This window comes from Artemia franciscana, chromosome 6 (assembly GCF_032884065.1).
Source record: "Artemia franciscana chromosome 6, ASM3288406v1, whole genome shotgun sequence".
In the NCBI taxonomy this organism is placed as follows: domain Eukaryota; kingdom Metazoa; phylum Arthropoda; class Branchiopoda; order Anostraca; family Artemiidae; genus Artemia; species Artemia franciscana.
Genome location: NC_088868.1, coordinates 30,088,029 through 30,111,094, shown reverse-complemented (window position 1 = coordinate 30,111,094; position 23,066 = coordinate 30,088,029). Strand labels below are relative to the sequence as shown.

The window sequence follows — 23,066 nt, the reverse complement described above, 5'->3', positions numbered from 1 at the left end:
CCGTGATAGGCATCACGCTCCCGGAAACGAATAAATGGGTACCACCAACTAGCATAGTTGCAAACCCCTAATCACTGAAGCTTACTGAAGTCTAACAGCAGATTATTAATTACAAGCCCCTGCATGTCTTTCCACTGGAACCAAATTGGTTTTACCATCAAATACACTGGAAACAAATAATAGATACACCAACTAGCAGAAGTTGCTAACCCTTCATTTCCGAAGGTGATTATTACCTAACAGCCGACGGCTCCTTACAATTCCTCTATTTGTGTGTCTCACAATTTGTATCGGCCTAGATTTCGTTTCAGTGTGTACCTTACTACTGAAGTTGTCAACCCCTTGAAACTTTCAAACTGGTATACCTCATGAAGGAATTTTGTACCAAAAAATGGATGTCATATACTTTCATCAGCTCATCAAGAGCTATCAATTGCTGTTTAGTAAAAATTTCTATCTGTCTTAGTTGAAAAAAAATATTTTTTTTTTTTTGCCATTGGCCAACTTTCTAGCGTCACTACTTAAAAAGGAGCAAAGAATAAGCTCCAATTTCTTTAGCAATGAGAGAACTTTTAAAGTTTATTAGGCATATCTGATACCATTTCTCTACCGAAATCCCAAGTCCAAAAAAACCGAATGATAAACTCAGGTGAAATCACCAACAGAAATGGGCAGAAACAATAGATGGCAACACTTTCCGACCCGTGGGAAAATACCACATTTTTGCTTCTGTAAGTTTTTCTATTTATCACTCAAAGAAGATATATTGGCTGGGGGACCGGATAACTGCCGCATATATTTAATACTTATAGATTTTAGTCCATCTTCAATTTGAAAGTGGTGCCTGCCTGCTTGCCTGCTAGAACGGAGCTTTCCACTCGAAAGCAGAAACATGGTTTGATGAAACGAAAGCTTGGCTGCACAACTTCAGATACTCCTCTCTGACATAGGCTATATAACTTCACTTCACTTCGCACACCAAAGGCTCTGGCTCGTCGACAAGCAAAAACCATCCTTTTTGGCCCCAGGCAAGAGTTCTGTGGAGCTTTCCAAAATGTTATGTCATATTCATCAATCCGGCCTGAGGTCCACACTTTTCATAAAAACCGCACAGGTTAGACCCTTACCAGTTTCCAGGAATAAGCTGAGATCGGCGGCATGGGAAAAAAAACGGGACAAAACCAAAGTGTTGCTCTCGCAACACAATGAACAAAAATTATTACTTCACAGCCTATTTTACATATATCAATAAAAGTAGTACAAATGAACCAAATGGTAACATTTCCCCATGTTTGTAAGATTATAAAAACTAGCGTTTTACTGCAAACACACAAAAATAAAAGGGTTTTGGTACAGTAAATGCAAACCATTTAAGTATACTTTTAGCAACATAAAATTAAAAAAAATTAGGATTGTTGCTTGATTTTTTTTTCGTTTAATTTGGCATCACATCTGCACAATGAGCTTAGTTCAATGATTGACTGTCGTTTTGGATCTAAAAAGGACATTTTATGATTATTTTGTAGACAAGTTCGAAGTGAAGCAATCTTGATAAAATTAGGACAACAGACTCGTTTTAGAATTTATTTATTTATTTATTATTCAAGTTATTTATTATAACTTGAAGTATTCCGCTCTATAGAGGGAAATAAACGGATTTCTGGAGTTTATATTATCATTTATTTGTTCTTCATTTGAAGTAATACTGCGAGAGACCAAGATGATACCTGATAAATGATCCATTATCTTTGTATGCTGTTTGATGACATGGCACTTCTTAAAATAATATTTTTTTATGCCTAACTTTTTCAAATAATTTCAATTGTGTTTTGAAAGTTATTGATATCACAGCTGGTGTAAGGTTATGAAAAGTGTTATAGATTAGTTTGTTTTTGTGAGGCTACGTACTCACATTTGACTCCTAAATCAATATTCTTGTTTTTATACTTTGCTTTTGTTTTTTCATCGCTATGTTTTTTCATCGCTGGCGTGGGAATTATGTGTCCAAGGGGCACGGGTTCAATCCCAGTAGTCACCAATTATTTAGTTTGGGGCGGGGGTCAGTGGCGTGACTCTGTAAGCTCAGCCGGAGTCGACCCAGCTCTAAATGGGTACCTGGAGAAATCTGGGGAAGGTAAGCAGGAAGGGTGTCTGAAAGCACAGGATGGTTGGCCCCCAACCCCCCATTGCACTTCCTGGCTGAAGGGCTATGAAACGGAGATCAGCACCGCCGATTTGGACCGTAAGGGTCTAGTGCCGTCTTACTTACTTACTTACTTTATGCTTTTATTATCAACAAACATAAGAAAATATCACCAGTTGGTATATTTGCACTAGTTTAGTCGATATATGTTAGATAGGCTACGAAATAATAGTTTTGTAGCTTTTAGCTTCAACTTCGCGTTTTACTTCCCTCAGAAAAACTTTGCTTTTAAGTTAATCTTTTTCAGTTTTTACTAAAAAAAAAATCATATAGAAGGCACAAAACCATGATTTAAAAAAAACCGATACCGATACGCCCGATTACGATACTAGAGATACCGATACACCTGATATCACAACCATCCCTTTCTCCAGGAAATATGAAGGGTAATGTTATCGCCAAAAGCATATTTATTGGACCTTTGAACTATTTTGAACAATGTGGCCATCTCGAAATTTGTGTCGAACGAATTTGGGGTAGGGGAGGGAGCACAGAGGCGGGGGACTAGCTACCCTTCAATCTTTTTGGTCACTTGATCAGGGCACTAGCAACTTTAATTTATATCCGACCCTTTCGGGGTACCTGAATGACTTGGGACCTTCCGGTCAACTCTAACCCCACTTGAGGAGTGGCGCCTCTTGAGGAATTTGCAGCCAAGTAAACGACACAGCATTCGCAGGGGATTCTGATTAATGGATAATTTTCCTAGGCTTTATCTGTTTTTGCGGGCGTTTCGGATTGAAAAACTTTTCCCAGCTAGAATTGCCTCCCCGTTTTAGCATAATATTTGCAGGCATGAATATATAATGAGTTGGAGGTAATAGGCTTGAGACTGTCTGTGCAGGTTTTCGACTCTTGTCCATAGAAGAGCATCGCCACGAGCTTTAAACCATGTTGTAACCAAGATGGGCCCAGGATTGCACAAAGTTTCCATTTTTGTTGAAGGTCCCAGGATTTTATTGTTGTCCGGGTCAAAGCCGGGTTAAGCCCTTCAGTATAGACTCGAGAAGATATGTTGGTCCCCGTTCTGCACTGGTAGCCAACACCGTTGCTTATGTGAGGCTAACATAATTTCAATGGTTTGAAGAATTGGAAAATTGGAACTTGGAATGTTACAACGTTAAAAGAAACTATGGTATCGACATTTTAACTAATGAATTCAGACGATTGGATCAGGTGTTCTTAGGAGTTTCAGAAACTCGTACCCCAGAGGTAGGAAGTATGAAATTGGGTGATATAGAATTTATTTACTCAGGTTGAAAGAAAGGAGTTAATTGACTGGGAGTAGGGCTCATGATGAATAAGGAAGCTTCGAAGTCTTGTTTACGCTGGGAAGGTATTAATAATAGAATTCTAGTCACTCATTTTATGATAAAAAAGCTCAGGGTATCAGTTATAGCAGTATATGCTCTTGTAGAGCCGACTGACGGAGACACTAGTGACTCAGATAAATTTTACTCACAGTTATAGGAGCAAGTAGACTGGGTCTCAGGTGCAAACACCGTGTTTTTATTAGGAGATTTTAATGCCCAGGTCAGTAGAAATAGGGATAGATGGTATCCTAGCATAGGTAAATTTAATGTAGGAAACGAAAACAATTAATGGCTACAGATTGCTGCAATTTTGTAGGTATAACAATCTAGTTATGACCAATACGGTGTTTAATCATAAAATTTCCCGTAAGTTAACATGGTGTTCAAGTGATGGTAAGACAGAAAACCTTATTTATTATGTTATTGTAAACTGAAGACCGGCAGAATCAATGGATCATACTAGGATATATAGGAGTGCTTTTATTGATTTTAAAAATAAAGATCAGCATCTAGTAGTGTCTAGGGTCAATTTATAGCTGAAATTTCAGAAGGTAACTACCTCCCAGGAAGTTATGATGATAGTTATGATGATAGAAGTTATGATTCCAAATGATCGATCATAGGAAAACAAAAGAAATGCAAGGAAAGTGGGAAAAGCATTAAAATATTAGCTACGGAGGTTTGAAGTGGAGGCCATGGATAAAATTGCCGAGGATCTGAAAGACAAAGCTAGACGTCATAATAATAAAATATTGTCCTGGCATTTTAATAAATTGAGAAGGAAAAGTCAATCCGGACTTGTCCCAGTTAAAATAGGAACGGAACTGCAATTAATAATAAGGAACCAATTAAAGAAAGATGGGCAGAGCATTTTGAGAGTGTAATGAAAATGAAAAAGTCAAAGATACCTTGGATGTCAAGGAATATTTGTTTTATGAAGAAGAATTAGCGACAGTACTAAAAGGAATAAAAAATAATAAGACTCCAGGTGCTGATAGTTAGGTTAATGAGTTTCTTAAATTTGGTGGCTCTGAGGTTAAAAATAAGTTACTGAAGATCATGGATATGATTTTTGAAAAAGGGAAGTACCTAGCGATTTCAGATAAACCTTAGTTAAAGCACTGTATAAGAAAGGTGATAAGAGTGAGTGTTGTAAATAATTTCTTAGACTACACTGCTTTTCCATTTCCGAAAAATTAAGCAAAGAGGAAACGGTTTTAATTTCGTCAAAGCAGTGAACAAACAATAAAAAAACAAAACCAAAACTACACTTTAACTAAAAAAAATAAAAATAATCCGAATATTTCAGCCTTACGTCCGGGAGCCTTTCTCAACGGAAAAAAAATACAAACGACAAAAAAAATGTTTTTCTAGAGCATAACACACACAAAAAAAACCATGGCAACTAAATACACGAAAAAAAATCAATAAATAAATATAAACAACTCACATTATAAACAAAACTCCCAGCACTGATGGTAATAATTTAAGACAACACCAAGGCAAATGTTTATAATGAAACCATGGGTTCCTTTCCTCTGCAACAAACGGTGTATAAATGGGAATCTATTAAAAGTAAAAATTATATTTATTATATAATTTTCACTGTAGTGTAATGTAAATAAAATTTTCGCTTTTAAGAGATTCCCATTTATACACCGTTTGTTTTAATATTTTATTTTTTGTTCACTTCTTTGTCGAAATTAAAACCCGTTTTCTCTTTGCTTAATTTTTAGTGAGTGTTGTAATTATCGAGTTATTAGTTTGGTCTCTGTAGGTAGCTCTTTACTTAGTGATATGACAAATTTTAGACTGAGAGATGCTGTAGACAACGTTATAAGAGAAGAATAGTGCGCTTTTAGAAAAGGTAGAGGATTTGTCAACCAAATTTTCAGTCTTAGGTTAAAAATTTAGAAGTGCCTGAGCTATCAATCATCTTTCGTCCTCTGTTTTATAGATTATGAGCAAGCTTTCAATTCTGTTGATATAAGAACTTTATCGAAGGTCTTATCTTTACATGGTATACCAGAAAAATATATTAAAGTGATTAGAGCTATTTATGAGAATAAAAAAAAACTAGTTTTTTAACTAAAAGTAAGGAGCGATATTAAAACTTAAAACGAACAGAAATTACTCCGTATATGAAATGGGTTGTCCCCTCCGCAATCCCTCGCTCTTTACGCTAAAGTTTTTAATTGTTTTAAAAAGTAGAACTGTGGCAAAGAGTTAAACTTTAGCGTAAAGAGCGAGGGATTGCGGAGGGGACAACCCATTTCATATACGGAGTAATTTCTGTTCGTTTTAAGTTGTAATGTCGCTCCTTACTTTCAGTCAAAAAAACTTGTTTTTTATTATTTAATTTCTGAACGTTTTTGAATTAATGTATGTTTGATTTTGGCTCTCCGCACATAAATCATTAAAATGAAATTTGCATATTAATTCTTTTTTTGGCTAAATGGCTTTCTCTTAGTTTTCATCAGACGATTTTGAGATATAAGGGGTGGGGAAGGAGCCCTGTTGCCCTCCAATTTTTCGGTGACTTAAAAAGGCAACTAAAACTTTTAGTTTTTAACGAACGTTTTTATCAGTAAAAATATACGTAACTTAAAAATTAACTTACGTAACAAACTTTTATATTCTTATATTTTTATTATGTATATGAGGGGTTTGTCCCCTCGTTAATACCTCGCTCTTTACACTAAATCTTAAGTTTTGTCCCAATTCTTTAAGAATAACCCCTGAATCAGAAAGGCCGTAGAATAAATAGTTTAAATTACTAAAAATACTTTAGCATAAGGAGCGAGGTATTTATCGTCTCCTACATACCTCGCTCTTTATGCTAAAGTATTTTTAGAACCCCTCATATGCATAATAATCTCTGTTCATTTTAAGTTTTAATGCTACTCATTACTTTCAATTGAAAAAAACTTTTTCATGTTTATTTTTCATTGTTTTTTTTATAGTAATGCTAGAAAATCGCCCTTTTCATTGAATTTATCTTCCCCGCATGACATATTCCTCCAAGTAAAGATCCTCCCACATAGCCCCCTCCCCTCAAACCCACCCTCAAACCAAAAAAATCCCACTGAAAACGTCTGTACGCTTCCCAATAACCATTACTGTATGTAAACACTGGTCAAAGTTTGTAAGTCTCAGCCCCTCCCCCAGGGACTGTGGGGGAGTAAGTCGTCCCCAAAGACATAGTTATTATGGTTTTCGACTATGCGGAACAAAATCTGAAAATTTTGATCCTTTGACTTTGGGAAAAAAATGAGCGTGGGAGGGGGCCTAGGTGCCCTCCAATTTTTTGGTCACTTAGAAAGGGCACTAGAACTTTTCATTTCCGTAAGAATGAGCCCTTTGGCGACATTCTAGGACCACTTGGTCGATACAATGACCCCTGGAAAAAAAAACAAATAAACACGCACCCGTGATCTGTCCTCTGGCAAAAAATGCGAAATTCCACATTTTTGTAGATAGGAGCTTGAAATTTTTGCTATAGGGTTCTCTGAAATGCTGAATGCGATGGTGTGATTTCGTCAAGATTCTATGACTTTTAGGGGGTGTTTCCCCCTATTTTCCAAAATGCGGCAAATTTTCTCAGGCTCGTAACTTTTGATGACAAAGACTAATATTGATGAAACTTATATATTTAAAATCAGCATGAAAAACCGATTCTTTTGATGTATCTTATAGCATCAAAATTCCGTTTTTTAGAGTTTCGTTTACTATTGAGCCGGGTCGCTCCTTACAACAGTTCGTTACCACGAACTTTTTGATACCTCTGCTGTTATTAAAGTAAGAAATGAGGTTAGCAACTGGTTTTGTATTAAATTAGGAGTTTAGCATGGTTGTTTTCTATCCCCCTTTATATGGAACATTTTGATGGACTTCGTCTTAAGGAGCACAGGAAAGGCAATTGGAGACCACGGAATCAAATGGGGAGGAAAAACACTCCTGGGCTTGGATTATGCTGATGATTTAAGCATATTAGATGAAAAAGTGAGCAAAATGAATGAACTTTTAGAGGTTTTGTGAGTTCAGGGTGTAGTACTGGCTACGGAAGAAGTATTTGTAGCATACATTAATCTAATGGGAAGAAAAAGCTCTCCTTGACTTAGATTATTCTGATGATTTAAGCATCCTAAATGAAAGTGTGAGCAAAATGAATGAATTTTTAGAGGTTTTGCGAATTCAGGGTGCTAGAATCGGTTTGAAAGTTAATGTTGAAAAGACTAAGTCACTAAGACTAGGAGCAAATGAAGATGAAAAGGTGACTTTGGGTAACGAAAACATAGATTAGATGGACAGCTTCACTTACTTTGCTAGTTTTATTAGTAAAGACGTTGGGAGCAGTGAAGATGTTAAAAGTAGAACAGCCAAGCCTCAAGGTGCATTTTTACAGATAAATAAAGTTTAGAAGAATAGGAAGATAAGTCTGCAAACCAAGATTAGAACATTGGAAATGATGACTGTTTCCAGAGAAATTGTTATAAGTACCGAGATGACTGACCGTATTTCAAACAGTAGGCTGTACGAAAAGTTTGATTCAATCCCACATTTTAGGGTTATAATGAGATAGAGGATGAGGTGACTGGGTTACGTTCTGCGGATGAAGGACGACAGATTGCCGAAGATTGTCTTTTTCAGCCAACTTTCTGGGGCTAATCCGAAAGGAGGTCATATGAGGCTGGGTGAGGAGGATGTCATTAAGAAAGATTTAAAGGAAACAGGGACTTCCTGGGAGGGTGCAAAGAAGGAGGATTTAAATCGATTTGGATGGAGATTGTCTTTATGCTACATTGCATTAGGAAGTGATTGATTGTTAGTATGACATCTTTTATGAAAGTTACATCTATGAAGACTTTTATATAAGTATATCACATGATTTCAATGCTTATGTACGTAAATATCATTTTTCTCTAAATTTTAGGCTCTCGACAAATTTTCTCAAACTCGTGACTAGATTTTTTTTTTTTTTTTATATATATATATATATATATATATATATATATATATATATATATATATATATATATATATATATATATATATATATATATATATATATATATATATAGGTGTGTGTGTGTGTGTGTTTTTGTGTGTGTGTGAACTTTAAATTGAAGCATGAAGGGTTCATTTGTAAAAATCTGGAATGTACAGTCTTCTGTGTCCAAAATTCTAAAAAACCATGTATTCATTACATAATAAAAGGGTTCCGCTACTTAAATTTGAAAAGAAAGAATTAGATATCTTAGATTTTATTTATATGTAAAAATCCATCACAAAAAAATATCTATGAGAGGGCATTGTGGGCCTGTTGGGGGACATGTCCCAATGGAGGAGGACATGTGGCTCTGGATGTGAATGTGGGGGCCCCAAACTCATGGGCAAGCCCCAGCAATGGAAAACTGATCTGCTCAGGACCAGCAGCCTTATATAACTTTATTAGAGTAAGTGGTTTGAGACCCCAAGAGGTTCTGGCAGCATATAACAATTTTATGGTATATTGTCAGGCAACTTTAAAAAACAAAATCGGTGTGTTTGCATGTTATACCATGTAAGTGATAGATTTGTATACGGTGTTGCATAATCAAAAGGTTCCACATTTTAGCTGCAACCGTTGTCAAAGAGTCAATCACCTATAATGAATTATTGACAATTCAGTGTAAAATATAATTAGATTTTTTAAAATCCAAAACAATAGGCTTTAAAGTTAAGGTTAAGTCCTTATATTTCAAATTATTAGAAAGAACTTGCTACACCTCCCGCTCGTTTAAAATTCAAGTTAGATTAACATTTTCAATATTAAACTTTCAGAAAAAAATCTATTAAACTTTAATAGGATTTATAGATAAAAATTTGTTTTCTTGTTAAACTTCTTATCAGACTAATTCTGTTTTGAAATAAAATTTGCTTTCACTAAAATTAAAATTAAATCGTAAATCGATTTAGTTTTAAAATTACAAATTATATAATTTTTAAGATCCAAAATAATTTTATTAAGTTGTTCTTTGATAACTAATTTAAACATTTTATTACACTAGCCATACCATTAGACTCAAATAGATGGCATAAATCAATCCAAAATCCATCTAAGTCTAATTCATGTTTTCCAATATTTTTCCTCGGTCGATTTTTTGTGCTTAATGGAACAAGTAAAAGATTGATTATATATATATAAATATATATATATATATATATATATATATATATATATATATATATATATATATATATATATATATATATATATATATATATATATATATATATATTTACTTGTATATTCTTACAGGCAAACTCCTGGATGTAGACTTTACGCTTTAGCTGGATTCGATCTCTTGGACGTACTCAAAGCAGCTCAATGGAAGCGATCTGACATGGCAGTGTTACACTCACTTGATATGTTACGGCCAGAAGTAAAGATATGATGCGATCTCCAGAAATAACAACTTTCTTTGTTTCAACTTTGGTAGTAAATCAAATTTAAAAAAATTAGTATTTTTTTTTTTTACTGAAAGTAAGGAGCGACATTAAAACTTGAAAAGAACAGAAATTATTCCGTATATGAAAAGGGCTGTCCACTCCTCAAAGCCCCGCTCTTTACGCTAAACTCTACTTTCTCACAACTCTACTTTTTAAAACAATAAAATATTTCGGGTAAAGAGTGGGGCGTTGATTAGCAGACAGCTCTTTTCATAAACGAAATAAATTCTGTTGGTTTTAAATTTTCATGTCGCTCCTTAATTTCAGTTAAAAAATACTTTTTTTATTTAATTTCTGAGCGTTTTTGAATTAATACATTGTTTGAATTTGGCTCACCGTAAATGAATAACTAAAATGAAATTTGCATATTAATTTCACTTTTTTTTAACTAATCAACATTATAATAACCAAGGTTTGATTTTGTTCACGTTGTTTAAGAATGATCCCTGAATCACAAAGGGTGTTCAATTAGAATAATGAATTCTTTTAAAAGTTATAAAAGAATGTTTAGCGTAAGAGCGAGCTATTGAGGAGAGGCAATCCCCCTCATATACGTAATATTTTCAGTTCGTTTTAAGTTTTAATGTTGCTTCTTACTTTCAGTTGACCAAACTCGTTTTATATTTAATTGCTGATAGTTTTTAAATAATTTCGTGAAATCCAGTTCCTCGTCCCTGGAAAATTTCTTTCCCCATGAGAAATTTCTCCATGGAAAGATTCTCACACATAACTTAAACTTGCGATATTTGTGGAACTAGTTTTGTAAGGCAAAGCAACAGACCAGCTAAAGAGTTCGACAATATTTTTTATGGAAATGAATGTCACAACTTTTCAAATGACTGAGCATTCTCAAATGAGAATTTCTCAAATGACTGAAATGAATGAAAGTAAAAGATCTTTAAGAAATATACGTAATAATTTATGTTTGTCTTAAGTTTTAATGTTATTCCTTACTTTCTGTTGGAAAAAAAAACTTTTTTTTTATTTAATAACAAACAAAAGCCGAAGACATACAAAACTTATGGTTTATTACCGCATATAAATCATATTTTTGAAGTTCTTTAACATAAAATTAAATGCTAAGACTGACCAGAATATAACACAAACAAAGTGTTGCTTATATCGGCCATTATTTAATGAAATTCGAACTTTAACTTAAAGAGCGAGGTATCCACGAGGGACGAAATTCCTCTTATACGTAATATGAGGGGAGTGTTCAACCTCGTGAACAACTCGCTATTTAATCTAAAGTTCGAATTTTGTTCCAATTCTTTAAAAATGGCCCCTGAATCACAAAGGCCGTTTAATTAGAATAAATAGCTCTTTTGAAATTACTAAAAATACTTTAGCGTAAACAGCGAGGTATTGATGAGGGGACGAACCCTCTCATATACGTAAAGATTTCTGTTCGTTTTAAGTTTTAACGTTACTCCTTAGTTTCAGTTGAAAAAACTTCTTTTTTGTTTGATTTCTGATTGTTATTTAAATAATAGTGGGAATCAAGTGCCCTTTCGTGGAAATCCTTTTCTCCCAGAGAAAATTTCTCCATGAAAAGATAATCCCACGTAACCAAATCCCAGACCCCCCCCAACAGAAAAATTCCACCCTGAAAATGTCTGTATACTTATCAATAACCAATACAATATGTAAATTAAATAATAACATCAGGTTTTTTTAACTGAAAGTAAGGAGCGACATTAAAACTTTAAACAAACAGAAATGATTCCGTATATGAAAGGGGCTGTCCCCTCCTCAAGGCTCCGCTCTTTACGATAAAGTTTTCTATTGTTTTAAGAAGTACAGTCGTGAGAAGGAGTCAAACTTTAATGTAAAGAACGGAACGTTGAGGAGGGGACAGCCTCTTTCAGATATGGAATAATTTCTGTTCGTTTGGAGTTTTACTGTCGCTCCTTACTTTTAGTTTGAAAAAATTGTTTTTTATTTAATTTCTGAACGTTTTTGAATTAATGCAGGTTTGATTTTGGCTAACCGTTCAAGAATAATTAAAAGGAAATTTGCGCATTAATCTTACTTTTTTCGGCTAAATTACTTTTTAAAGTTTTGATCAGAGTATTTTTGAGAAAAATGGTTAGGGGAGGGGGCCTAGTTGCCCTCTAATTTTTTTGGCTAGTTAAAAAGGCCACTAGCACTTTTAATTTTATTTACGCGTGTTTTTATTATTCATAATTATGCGTAACTTACAAATTAACTTTCATAACGAACTTCTTCATTCGTATGTTTTTATTACATATATAAGAGGGTTCTCCCGTCGTCATTACCTCGCTCTTTACACTAAAATTAGAAATTTTTCCATTTTTTTACGAATGACCCGTGAATCACAAAGGCCGTTTAATTAGAATAAATAGGACTTTTGAAATTACTGAAAATGCATTAGCGTAAAGAGCGAGGTATTGAGGAGGGGGCGGACCTCATTATATGCGTAAAAATTTCTGTTTGCCTTATATTTTAATGTTGCTCCTTACTTTCAGTTGAAAAAACTTGTTTTTATTTTATTTCTGAAGGTATTTTGAATTAATGTATATTTTGATTTTGGCTCACCGTACATGAACATTAAAACGAAATTTGCTTATTAATTTTAATTTTTTTGGCAAAATGGCTTTCTCAAAGTTTTGATCGGATATATTGAGAAAAGGGGCGGGGAAGAGGGCCTAGTTGCCCTCCAATTGTTATGGTTACTTTAAAAAGCCACAAGAACTTTTAATTATATTTAAGAACGTTTTTATTAGGAATAAATATGTGTAACTTACAAATTAACTTATGTAACAAACTTCTATTTGTATTTTTTTTATTACATATATGAGGGAGTTTGTCCCTCGTCAATACCTCACTCTTTACACTAAAGTTCGAATTTTGTTAAAATTCTTTAAGAATGATCCCTGAATCACAAAGGCCGTTTAATTGGAATAATTAGCTCTTTTGAATTATTATGTATTATGCACATTGTATATTATTATGTATATGTATATATGTATTATTATTATGTATATGAGGGGATATGAATCCCCTCATATACATAATGATTTATCTTCGTATAAATGTTACTCCTTACATTTAGTTGAAAAAACTTGTTTTTTACTTAATTTATGATTGTTTTTTTAAATAATACAGGAGAATCCAGCCAAAAATAGTTTTTTTTTTAATTAATGCAGGAGAATCCAGCGCCCCCTTCATGGAAACTCTCTTCCCCCATTATAAATTCCTCCATGGAAAGATCCTCTCACCTAGCCCCCCTCCCCATTACCAAAAACATCCCCCACTGAAAACGTCTGTATGCTTCCCAGTAACCAATACTATATGTAAACAATGGGCAAAGTTCATAACTTGCAGCCCTTCCCTCGGATACTGTGGGGGATTAATTCGTGCTCAAAGACATAGTTATTAGATTTTTTTACTATGCTGAACAAAATGGCTATCTTGAAGTTTTGACCCGATGAGTTTGGGAAAAAACGAGCACGGGAGTGGGCCTAGTTTCCCTCAAATTTTTTGGTCACTTAAAAGGGCACTAGAACTTTTAATTTCAGTTAGAATGAGCCCTTTCACGACATTCTAGGACCAGTGGATCTGGTATAAAAAGTTCGTTTTTTAAAGTTTCAGTTACTATTGAGCCGGGTCGCTCCTTACTTACAGTTCGTTACCACGAACTGTATGATTTCGTACTGATAATTCAAGCAATTTATGTGTGTATGAGAACTGCCTGTAAATAGAAATCGATTAGATACAAATCAGTTTTATTTGCACAAGACTATTATTTTATTTTGATTTTAACATGCAACTCACCTTATAAGATGACATTCATTCCAATATTTTTCCCTTAATGCCTGCTCTAAGATGTAAGGATTAAACAGCATTCCCGTTTTAAGTAATACCAGGGAAATATTGCTTACAACCATTAAAACAATTTAGCCCTGCGAATCAAAATGATTTAGACGATGATTTCCCTCCTCCTCCTTATGATTATGAAAGATCTCTCACAGAATATGGGAAAAATTTGACCAGAAAATTTATCTAAACAGGCTTTTGTTCCCCCTTCCCTCCGGCATAAAAATATTCACTAAACTGCACCCATAACTTTAAGTCTTAACCTGTTTGGAAAAAAGGTCATTCTTCAAGACCTATTTCCTGGTAAACTATTGTTCTTTATTAAACTGCACCTTATCTAGGACCTTACAGAGATAAGTTTAAAGTCTGCAAAACAAATTGTTCTATTTTCAGTTCCTTTTTTCAACGGGCCTCTCTAACACAAACCTTTTTCATAACATTGTGGACTTTTTCCCCTTAAGCTTAAGGATATAAGTTTCAAACTATATGGAGAATATTTCGCTGAGTACTTTTTTATTATCCCTTTTAAACTCAATCAATATTTTTTCAGTTGTTTTTGCATATCTACATAACTTGGACAGAGAGTTAAGGATTTAAGTTCGAAACAAATCGGAAAATGTTTGGCATTTCAGGACTTATTTCTTGCACAATTGTGTGCCAGCCTAAACTTTAATTTTAAAATTGTACCCCTGCTGGTCAACACATAAAACACAAAAGTTTTACGGTCTATCTTTTAATTACTTGTACCTCTCCATTTTTTTGAAAAGTTTGAGTTCCCCTTGAATCAAGGAATGATGGAAAAACAACAAGAGAGCCTAGATAAAACATTGCTGCCATTCCTTTATTTTAAAATGTCTCTGGGAACAATGGGTTATTTACATAATTTAGGTCCCCTGCCCTAGAGGCTACTTAAGTTATATTATCTCTGCTTGTATATTTATTAGACTTTCTCATTGTGTTTTCAGTAAAATATCTATCTAGAAGTTTTCATTTAATGCTATGATGGACTAGGACAAAGAAAAGAATAGGGAGGGCTACGCCTACGGATTGATCTGGGTACCTGGCTGACTGACCGTATTTCAAACAGTAGATTGTACGAAGATTGTGGTCCAATCCCGCTTTCTAGGGCTATAATGAAAGAAACGTTGAGATGTCTATGCCACGTTCTGCGGATGAAGGATGACAAATTGCCGAAGATTGTCCTTTTTGGCCAACTGTCTGGGGCTAAACGGAAAGCAGGTCGTCCCCAACTGGGGTGGGAGGATGTCATAAATAAAGATTTAAAGGAAATAAGAACTTCCTGGGAGGGTGTAAAGAGGGACGACTTGAATAGATTGGGTCGGAGGAGGAGTGTGCGTAGCTGTGTTGGCCTCAGGCGGCTTGGTACTGCAGTGAGTTATTTCTATTAGTAGTAGTAGTAATGAGCGCACAAAAGCTTTTAACCTTCGGTCAGATGAGTACCCTAAAATTTTCCATGACCACCCTTTCAACGCTGCCACTTTTACTATGATCTTATTGTCAACCATCAATCTTTAGGTGGTAACGAACTGTAAGTAAGGAGCAACTTCACCTAATAGCAACCAAAACTCTAAAAGTAGAATAAATTTGACAATAATTAACACATCAAAATAATTGAATCTTATATTGATTCAAATTATAAAAAATTCATAAAGTTTAATCTTATCCATCAAAAGCTATGAGCCTGAGAAAACTTGCCTGATTATTGAAAAAGGGGAATACGCCTGCGAAAAATCAAGAGATCCTTATGAAAATCCAACCAAAAGAATCAGCATATTTGATTAAAATACTGTAGAGGTTTCAAGCTCCTGTCTACGAAAATTTGAAATTTTGTATTTTTTTTCTATAATAAAGATTACGGCTTTCTTTGGTTTTTTTCCAGAAGTGATCATCTCAAACTATAAGATTGGGAGAGGGCTCACAAATAGAAAATGGAAGTTCTTGTGCCCTTTGTAGGCGACCAAAAAGATGGGAGGGTAAGTAGCCCCCTTTCTATGCCTATTTTTTCCCTGAAGACAACTGATCAAAATCTTGAGACGGCCATTATGTTAAACATAGTTGAAAAGTCCGATAATAATGCCTTTGACGATTAAATAACTGCCCCCCTTCCGAAGCCCCGGGGAGAGGGCTTTAGCTATGGAATTTCCTCATTGCTAACACATTGTATTTTTTATCAAGAAACTCAATAGGTTTTTCAGAAAAGTGGGGGGAGGTAATTTTTGTGGAGGGGGATCTCTTGGGGGAAATTTTTTACAGAAGGATGTGGGATTTGTCGATCCGATTAGAAGGAAAACCATCAGAAACTGGATAGAAAACACAAGATTTTTTAACTGAAAGTAGGGAACAAAATTAAAACTTAAAACTTAAAACTAACAGAAATTATTCTCTCCTCAATCCCTCGTTCTTTACGCTAGAGATTGACTTTTTTGCCTCAATGCCTCAATAATGATAGCTAAATCATGAATTCCGATGATCTGCAATAAGAAGCTTTTTATAAGCCCTACAACACCTTATTGTAACAACCGAGGGACTGGGGAGGGAGCAGCCCTGCTTCTTGTACGGAATAATTTTTGCTTCTCTTAAGTTTTTTAATTGCTTCTCACTTTCACTTGAATACATTTATTTTATTTATACGTATGAATTATATTAAATCTGATAATAAATTTCAATGTTTTTTATTAAATTGTCTAAACTAAATTTAATATAAACGTGTATTTGTTGAATTTACTATTGTTTAAACAAAAATAGAATCCTTGGTTGTTGTTTGTATCTTACTATACATTTTACTTTCCTAACTTCTTTCGAAGGTATCATTTTTGGTGAATTATATTGTGCCACTTGAACTTTTATTTATTCATATTTATGGTTGCTTATATATTTTGATATCTAGGAATAACGACTCTTTTGGTTATTTTTACTACAAATAAAAAGTATTATATTACTTTCCTTGTCCAGGTTTTTAAAAGAAAAGTTCTCTTGTGCTCAGTAGCTAAGAGGATCCGCCTTCGTACAAATTGCCGCTCTTCAGCGGCTTCCCAAAATGTATAAGGACGTAGCTCCAACTTCAGGAAAACTATAGGGTTTCCCCCTCGCACTGGGTTGGCACAATTTTCACTGTAATTGGCTATATATTGTCACACAAATTGATTTTTTTTCCTCCCGGAAGGAAATCATCACTAGCCCTTCCTACTTTCTCTGTTCCAAAATATTCAAATTGAAATCCAGCATACTTGCATGAGTCAAGGTTCTTAGGAAACATTTCGTTCATAGGGGATGGGGATTCTATAAAAATCCCTTTTAACAGGTTTGCGCAACTATGCAACAATGGGAATAAACGAGTGAAGTCATAAATGAATCAACTCAGTAGCATAACGATCCAAATAAAAAAAAATTGAAATGAAACCTAAACAATTGTTTTCACTATATGACCAATAAGAGTATACGACCTAAGTAAAGTACAAGAAAACTAATTGATAAAGCAAGCGAAGTATAAACCAAAAATAAACCCCAAAATTAAAAGATAAGCACAATCAGTACGCTCAGCAAAATAAAGGCCAAAACTAAAACAAAAGAACTAGAAAAATTGAGCCCGAAATTTAGTTATCCTTGACAGTTAGTTATCCAGGACGGTTAGTTATCCGTCCTGGCTGAGTGGTTGGCGCGCTGGCCTAGAAATTCTGTGTCCAAGGGGCACGGGTTCAATCCCAGCTGTGACCAGTTATTTAGTTTGGGACGGGGGTGAGTGGCGTGAATCTGTAAGTTCAGCCAGAGTCGACCCAGCTCTAAATGGGTACCTGGAGAAATCTGGGAAAGGTAAGCAGGAAGGTTGTGTGAAAGCACAGGATGGTTGGCACCCAACCCCCCCCCCCCATTGCACTTCCTGGCTGAAGGGCCATGAAACGGAGATCAGCACCGCCGGTTTGGACCTTAAGGGTCTAGTGCCGTCTTACTTACTTTACTTACTTTATCCTTGACAAAGCAAACAAAGTAAAACCAAAACTGAACCCCATAATTAAAAAGTAAGCACATTCAGTTGGCTATTGAAATAAAAACATATTCTTGACAATAACACAAAAACTAGACATGCAGGCAATTTGAATATTGACCCGATATATAATATTAAAAGGGAACCAACTGTTAATGAGGGCAATAAGGTTTTTTAGGGAATTTAGGAATTTATAATTCCTTAATAACGATCCTGAGACACAATGGCCATTTATGAGAATAATAAGTTTTATTTTAAAATTCTAAGAAAAAGCTTTAGCGTAAAGAGCGAGGTCTTGAGGAGGAGGTATCCCTTTCATATACTCAATAATTTCTGCTCGTTTTAAGGTTTGATGCAGCTACTTATTTTCAGTTGAAAAAACTTATTTTTATTTATTTAATTAGTTGCAAATAGTATTTGCAAATGGGAAACATTCGGGAAAAGTTTTTTCAAAGAAAAGTTAAAGAGTCTCATGAAATCAGAAATGAGCAGAAATAAAGTCAAATAATCAAATTAAAAACTATGGAGTCTAATAGAAAAAACAAAAACATTTAAAATATTTTTTCTATGAAAAAGACCATGTCAATAAAAATTAACAGAAATAAATTTAAAACTTTTTCTGAAAAACAAGTTTGTCAAAGAAAAGTAAAGAGCCTCATCAAGCTACAAATGAGTAGAAATAAATGCAGCTAATATTCCAAGCGTAAAACTATTACAAATCACCATCAATAAATGAATTAAACCTAAAACAAACAGAAATTACAGTGAATGACTGATTAAAACTCAAAAAAGCAAAAATTAACATGATTAGGGCTGACAACATCCCCCACCTTCTCAAGACTATAATGAATAAATATCAGAGGATGTATATTAAAATGACCATACACGGTTATTATTAGTGCAAATTATGTTCCGGTCTTGAGAAGACATGGGTGTTATCAGCCCTGCTCCTTTTAATTTTTGCTTGTTTTGAATTTGATTAGGTTATCTATTGAAATTTATCTTCGTTTTGGGTTTCATTTATTTATTATTGGTTATTTGTGGTACTTTTACATCTGGAAGATAAAAAATATCGTAGAATTTGACAACGCTTTCATCCGTAAAAACTTAAACAATAAGAATTTGTTGGTTCCCAAAGCCAACTATCCTTTCAAAGGAAGGCTAAAATTTCTTAAAATTTTTAGTGTCATATGCTTTTAGCTTAATTTTAATGATTGTTCACCTTAATTTTTTTTTCTTCTTTATTTTTTTTTTTTAATTTGGCGCAATTTTCTGCCAAAAATTGTATAAGTTCATACATAAGTCTTTTCAACAAGATGTAATTACGGATTTTGTCTAAGTTTCTACGATACTTGTGGTGCGTAAATACCTCGTTTTCTCATTCCTTAGCACTTATCAACAAAACTAAGAAAATTTAAAAAACTGGAAAAATAATTTTTGAAAGGATGGAAGGGGGTTTATTTCCGGGGGGATATTTTCCAGAGGGTAAATACCTATAACATTAATTTTGCTACCTATAAAAACCAGACTAATGCCTCGACAATTACTACACTCACTCTTATCATTTCTCTTATACAGTGGTTTATATTAAGGTTCTGATAAAATCACTAGGTACTTTCTTATTTCAAAAATTACATTGATGATCTTCCGTAACTTATTTATAACCTCAGAGCCCTCATATTTAAGAAACTCATTTACCACACTATCTGCACCTGGAGCCTAACTATTTTTCATCTTATTAGTTCTGTCACTAATTCTTCCTTACAAAACAAATCTTACTTCACGTCTAAGGTATCACAAGGTTCTTCATCCTCCTCTATATCTTTCCCTGCAACTCTATCTCGGTTTAGCACGTTCTCAATATGTTCTGCCTATCTATCTGCAACTTTTTCATTATAACTAATTGTGGCCCCGTTCCTATCTTTAACCCGGACAAGTACGGATTAACTCTTCCCTCTCAATTTATTAAGATGCCAGTACAATGTTTTACTATTACCCAGTATAGCTGCATCCTTCAGATTTAGACCATTATCCATGGCCTCCACTTCCACCTCTTCTGTTCACATTTTAATGCTTTTTCCACTTTCTTTACATTCATTTTGTTTTCATTTAATCTATCATTCAGATAATCCTTGAACAAGCCACTTTTTGGAGTCTACTAAACATAAAGCTTTTTCACTAATATTCCTTGCTGTGGTCGTAAATTTCTTCTCCAAGACATACTCAGCAACTTCACAAATTGTTTTACCAAAATTATTCAATCCATCTTCCACATTGCCAAATCTTAAACTCTCCAGTTTAATATTCAACTGTTCCTGGAAAGTTTCTCTCAAATTCTCATCCTAGAGTCTACCAACACCATAGCTTCCTAAGAGGAAGTTATGTTTCCAAAATTTCAGCTTTAAATTAATCATAGACACTTCTAGAAAGTGGTTTTTACTTTTAACGTCAATAACCACACTTCGATAAACCCTAGTATCTTGCATTGATCCTGTCAGTCGTCATTCTAAAACAACATAATCAAAAAGATTTGTTTTCTTACTATCATGCAAATACCATTTCAACCTATGGGACATTTTATTGGTTACAACTAGAATCTTATACGTACAAAATTGCAACAGTCTGTAGCCATTACTATTTTCCTTTCCAACAGCAAATTTACTTAGGCTAAGATACAATTCATTTCTATCGCTACCGACTGAGCATTAGAATCTTGAAATAACAACACCATATATCTACCCGGGACTCTGTCTATTTGCTCCTGTAACTGTAAGTAAAATTTATCTAGTATATCTGTCAGTCAGCCCTGCAGGGGCATATACTACTATAAATGATACTCTACACTTTTTAGTTGTAAAATGAACGATTAGTTTTCTTTTATTAATACCTTCCTAGCGTAAATAACACTAAACAGCTTTCTCATTCGTCTTGAATGCTACTCCCTTTCCGTGTACCCAAACCTTCCTGCCTGAATAAACAAATTATATATAACCTAATTTCATGCTTCCTACCCTATGAGTTTCTGAAATTTCGAATAAGACCAGTTCGAATCGTCTAAATTTGTCCGTCAAAATGTCAATACGATAGTTATATTTTAACCTTATAAAATTTCAAGTTCCAATTTTCATGTTCTTTAAATCATTGAAAATATTTCAGCCTCTTGAAAAGCACTGGTCCCGGATACCAGTACAAGACGGTGACCAACGTATTTTCTACACCGAAGCGCTTAAGTCGGGTTAGAAGTTGACAACAAGAAGTCACTGGGACACTCCAGTATGAATGGGGGCTTTGTGCCTTACTGGACACATCTTGCTCAAAACACGGTTTTCGGCACTTGGCGATACTCTTCTATCAACAAGAGTCTAAATGTTGCCCATACAGTCAAAATCCTATTATCTTCGACTCATTGTATATTCATCCTTACAAATATTATACTACAACGGGAAGGCAGCCCATAGTAGATAAATTAGCTAGAAAGAGTTTTTTCAGTCCGAAAACATCATCCAAAACACACTAATTCTAGAAGTGTTGTCCATTAATCACAATCCCGTGTGACTGCTGTTTCGTTTACAAGGCTATAATTTCCTTGAGGGTTGCCACTACTCCTGTGGGAATTGAGTTGACCACAAGGTCCCCAGTCTTACAGGTGCCTCAAAAGGATCGAGGCAGCCCGTTGCAGAGGTTTTTGTCCATAGATCTAGATCTTAAGCACTGCCATAATTGCCCTCCTATAGCGGCTCCTCTGACGATGGTGTTCAGCGTCACCATGCAACCTAACCCGTTACTGGGAAAAGGTTCTCACAGGAACTCTGCACACGGCAGTGGGATCTGTTGAGTGTACATTTGAGGGGCTTTTTTCCTCTTTCACTTGTATTTATGGCCACAAACGATGGTGCCTCCGTTTCAATCATGGACCCCCAGGGAAAAGGTCCACCCTTGGTCCGTACTTCCCGTTGAAGTACCCTACACATGCGCAGATCATTCTCATATCGTCACCTTGGTAAGCACTGAGTGGCCTGGGGAGGCCCCTACTGAGCAGTGGACCGACAAATCACAAAAATGTAGGCAATATGTGTACAATACAGTAGTACTACTGCCACTGCGACATTTAATAGTTCTCATTCTCATATCGTCACCTTGGGAAACACTGAGTGGCCTGGGGGAGGCCCCTACTGAGCAGTGGACCGACAAATCATAAATATATAGGCAATATGTGTACACAACACTAGTACTACTGCTACTGCAACATTTAATAGTTCTAACTACTGTTATTACTATTGATCTAGCTACTACTTCCATCGCAGCTACTTGTAAGATTAAGAGCATTAAGATAAAAATTTCAAGAACTATATAAATATATGGGTTATCTAAAGACCAAATCAACAATTTCATAGCAATGGCTATTTCTATTGAGCTGAGCAGTTATACTATTGTTTTGACTACTATTACAACTATACCTAAGGGTATGTAGGTGACATTTTCAGATAATATTTCTTAAGATTTCCGTTGTATGAATGGTAACCTGCCATCCATATGCAGGATGGCAAATGGGAATATCAGCAATATTTTAGGAACAGTTTTGTTTGTGAAATTAAAACTCACATTTCGCTAATGAATAAAGAGAGCCAATTCTAAGGACTTTCTTCCCTACCTATTTGGACTCGCAGACTATTTTTTGATTAAAGAGCTAAAGAATAAGATCCAATGGACAGACAAAAGATTGTCAATGTTTGAATCTCTTAAAAGTACAAAACAATGAATAATCTTTAAAATTTGCTTGAAAGCTAAAGAAGAAAGAATACTCTCCTTACCAATTACAACCTGTGGACTTTTGAAACCTTTTCACAGTTGAGTGGGCATATTTGTTGAACGAATAGCTTCACCTTAAAGTCCAGACCCAGCTACGAATATTACATACCATTAAAAATTATATACTCGTGTCAACGAAATTGAATGTTTAGAAATAGAGATTGTGTTTCCATAGCGGTTATGTTCAACATTGTCAAGTTTCCAGTAAATACAATAAGAGAACCGAAGACTATAGTTGCAGTACTATGAGGTAGATGAGTAATTCTGAGAAAAAAAAACTTATTTGTTCAAGGGTTTAAATATTCAAGTTAAGTCAAATTTTGTTCAGAACATGTAAACAATTTCAGTGGCAGCCTAGTAAATAAAATTCACCCTTTCACTGACAAAACAAAGACCCAATTGAAGT

General features: G+C 34.7%; 1 protein-coding gene across 3 annotated transcripts in view; it reads left to right on the top strand.

Annotated features, from left to right (window-relative positions):
* LOC136028298 (galactosylceramide sulfotransferase-like) overlaps positions 1-16,807 on the top strand; it is a 63,101-nt gene extending 46,294 nt beyond the window's left edge. For all 3 annotated transcript variants that reach the window (XM_065706054.1, XM_065706053.1, XM_065706055.1), the window contains exon 4: positions 9,818-16,807. In XM_065706054.1, coding sequence (XP_065562126.1) covers positions 9,818-9,953 — 136 coding nt within the window. In that variant the 3' untranslated portion in view covers positions 9,954-16,807. The remainder of the gene's footprint in view (positions 1-9,817) is intronic.
* Positions 16,808-23,066: the final 6,259 nt, after the last annotated feature.